General features: G+C 42.9%; 1 protein-coding gene across 4 annotated transcripts; it reads left to right on the forward strand.

The window, feature by feature from the left end:
- The first annotated feature begins 283 nt into the window (after nt 1-283).
- LOC112903187 lies at nt 284-2,086 on the forward strand. Of its 4 annotated transcripts, none has more exons than XR_003230749.1 (4): nt 284-775; nt 1,076-1,147; nt 1,266-1,355; nt 1,561-2,086. XR_003230749.1 is itself a non-coding variant. In XM_025972407.1 (2 exons), exons 1-2 carry the CDS (start codon nt 386-388, stop codon nt 1,828-1,830), a joined length of 471 nt encoding a protein of 156 aa, XP_025828192.1. In that variant the 5' UTR covers nt 284-385; the 3' UTR covers nt 1,831-2,086. The 4 variants fall into 4 exon arrangements, 1 of the variants encoding a protein (XP_025828192.1); XR_003230751.1 differs by having other exon boundaries at nt 284-586; XR_003230750.1 differs by lacking the exon at nt 1,266-1,355.
- The last annotated feature ends 271 nt before the right edge of the window (nt 2,087-2,357 follow it).

The raw sequence follows: 2,357 nt of genomic DNA on the forward strand, positions 1-2,357 counted from the left end.
TTCTGTTGGTTCAAGTGTAGCACGCAGGAAAATGAGCTCACATTGCACCTTCGCGCCAACATTTCGGTGGTGGCGCCAGCTTTGCTGACATTTCAGTGGTGGCACCAACTTTGCCGCCTAACAATTCTATAGCAATGTGAAAAAAAAAGAAATAGCCATCGGCGCCAACTTTGGCCCCGTGGCAGGCCAAAACTCTCAGCTGATTTCTAACGCTAAAACAAAAAGGTAAAAACTCACGAGTACTCAAAACTGACCCTCTCCCTTCCAATCTTATCTTCTTCCCATTCTTTTAGTCTCTCAACTCAGCACCGACCCCTCCCTAGCTTCCTCCATCCTCTCCTCTGCTTCCTCCGATTGAAGCTCACTGGAGGGGCAGCCTCCACGGATGTCGCTGGTGGCGTCGGTGGCCGCGCCGAAGCTGCCATGCGCCGCCCCTCCCCACTGCATTTTGCTAGCAAGGCCCGACGCAGACCCATCTAGGGTTTCGTGGGCCCACACCGCCGGCCGCCACTCCGCAGCAACGGGTCAGCCAAACCCCGACGCCCCTAGGTCCGACGCTAGGCCCAGGTGTCGGCACTGCCCCCAGGTCCATCCAGCGCTGCCCCTAGTCAGCTAGTCCAAGGAATTTTTTTATGGTCTTGATTTATTTGTCTCGCGTTATCACTGTACCATGATTTTGCAAGAGCAATGAAGGCATTTAGCACCCAACCCGTGAAGGCATTTTGTTAGATCTGCACATCACCAGACCAAAGATTCCGAATTTGCAATCCTTTAGGTACTGGTGTTGATTTTGCAATCCTTAAGGTGCTGCGTAATTTTTTTCCTCAATGTTGACGAAATCTAAAGTAAACAAAATTTGGATAATATGTCCACTGCACTTAAATATTATCAGGACAGTCACTTCTTGTTGCTTTTTTTTTTGTCAGCTCCAATATGAATGAGAAAGCAGCTAGATAAGCAGTTCCTAATGGTGTTTTACTTTTAACCTGTATTAAGATACCATGCCTTAATCCACTATTGATCCTAATGGAAGTTCCTAATAGTATTCTTAACCATGATATTTTCTTTCCTGTAGAATCTTTACAGTAATTTAGGATAGGAAGTTCCAGCAAGCCTAAAGACTCGTCTTGCAGCACTTACAACAAATGTAAGTATGGTAGTGACTTGATACTTGTACATATGAATCCACTATTGATCATTGTAAAGAGGGTCCAGCTGTTTTTTACAGCTAATTGAACTAGACAACTGATATGTTTTGATGTCAGAATGACAACACGAAGTGCAGAAGTGAGGAAGTGGCCTCATGTTGATGGTTACTGTAGTTTGCAACTTTGCATCTTAGTTTAACTCTCATGGTAAGCTGTCAAAACTAGTGTCCTCCCTTGTGTCAAAACAATACACTCCCTGCACTTGTCTAGTGACACACATACTAGTGCCATTGACAGTTTGAGACTTTGAGTGCTTCATGTTTGGTGTTGGTACGAACTTAAGAGTTTGGTTAAGTTTTATGAATTTCGGAAATGCAATTGCTTATTTACACGATACTATTATTTTTTGCAGTTACCTACTAGTTCATCCCACGCTGGAGACGACATGGAAGATGAGGACTACATGGAAGAAGAGGACCTGGAGGACCTTGATGGGAAGGACCTTAATGAGAATGACTCCGATTGTGAAGACATGGATGTGAAGGACATGGATGGACATGACTGGGATGGTGAGGACAGACATCAGGAAACGGATGGTGATGCAGAAAACATTGGCAGCAACAATGGTGGATCAATCATCAATGAGTTTTGTGACTTCTGCAATGAACATGACATGTGGTAAGCATGTTTGCTAGTGCAATCATCAATCAGCAGCAAACATGGTGCCAACTGGCTTTTATCTCTTGAATACATATGGCTGTTTTCTGAACAGCATATGGCTGAACAATGATAACTTATGAGTAGAATGATCATGTGCTTCTACTCTATGTAGTGATTGCAAAGACATTTGTATATCTAGTTGCTAATGTATTTGGTTGAACTCTAGCTTTGTAATCTGGATGCTAGTGATGTGAAATTGTGAACCATATATTGTTATCTTGAGCCTCAATATTTGTCTGCAATACTATTACTGCAAAATGCTATATTAGTGCCTGCAAAATGCTATATTAGTGCCTAAAATGGTTGTCAAAATAATAAAACCTTGTCAGTTCTGCCCGACAGGAAATAAGTTATTTTTCTGTCGGTAGATTTGTCATTATTCTGTCAGTACAATACAGTCAGAGATAAACTTATATCATTGACGGGAAACCGACAGGGAATTGATATTTCTCTATCGGGTCAGGCCTACAGGGAAATGATTCTCAATGG

This window comes from Panicum hallii, chromosome 8 (assembly GCF_002211085.1).
Source record: "Panicum hallii strain FIL2 chromosome 8, PHallii_v3.1, whole genome shotgun sequence".
Taxonomy (NCBI): Eukaryota; Viridiplantae; Streptophyta; class Magnoliopsida; order Poales; family Poaceae; genus Panicum; species Panicum hallii.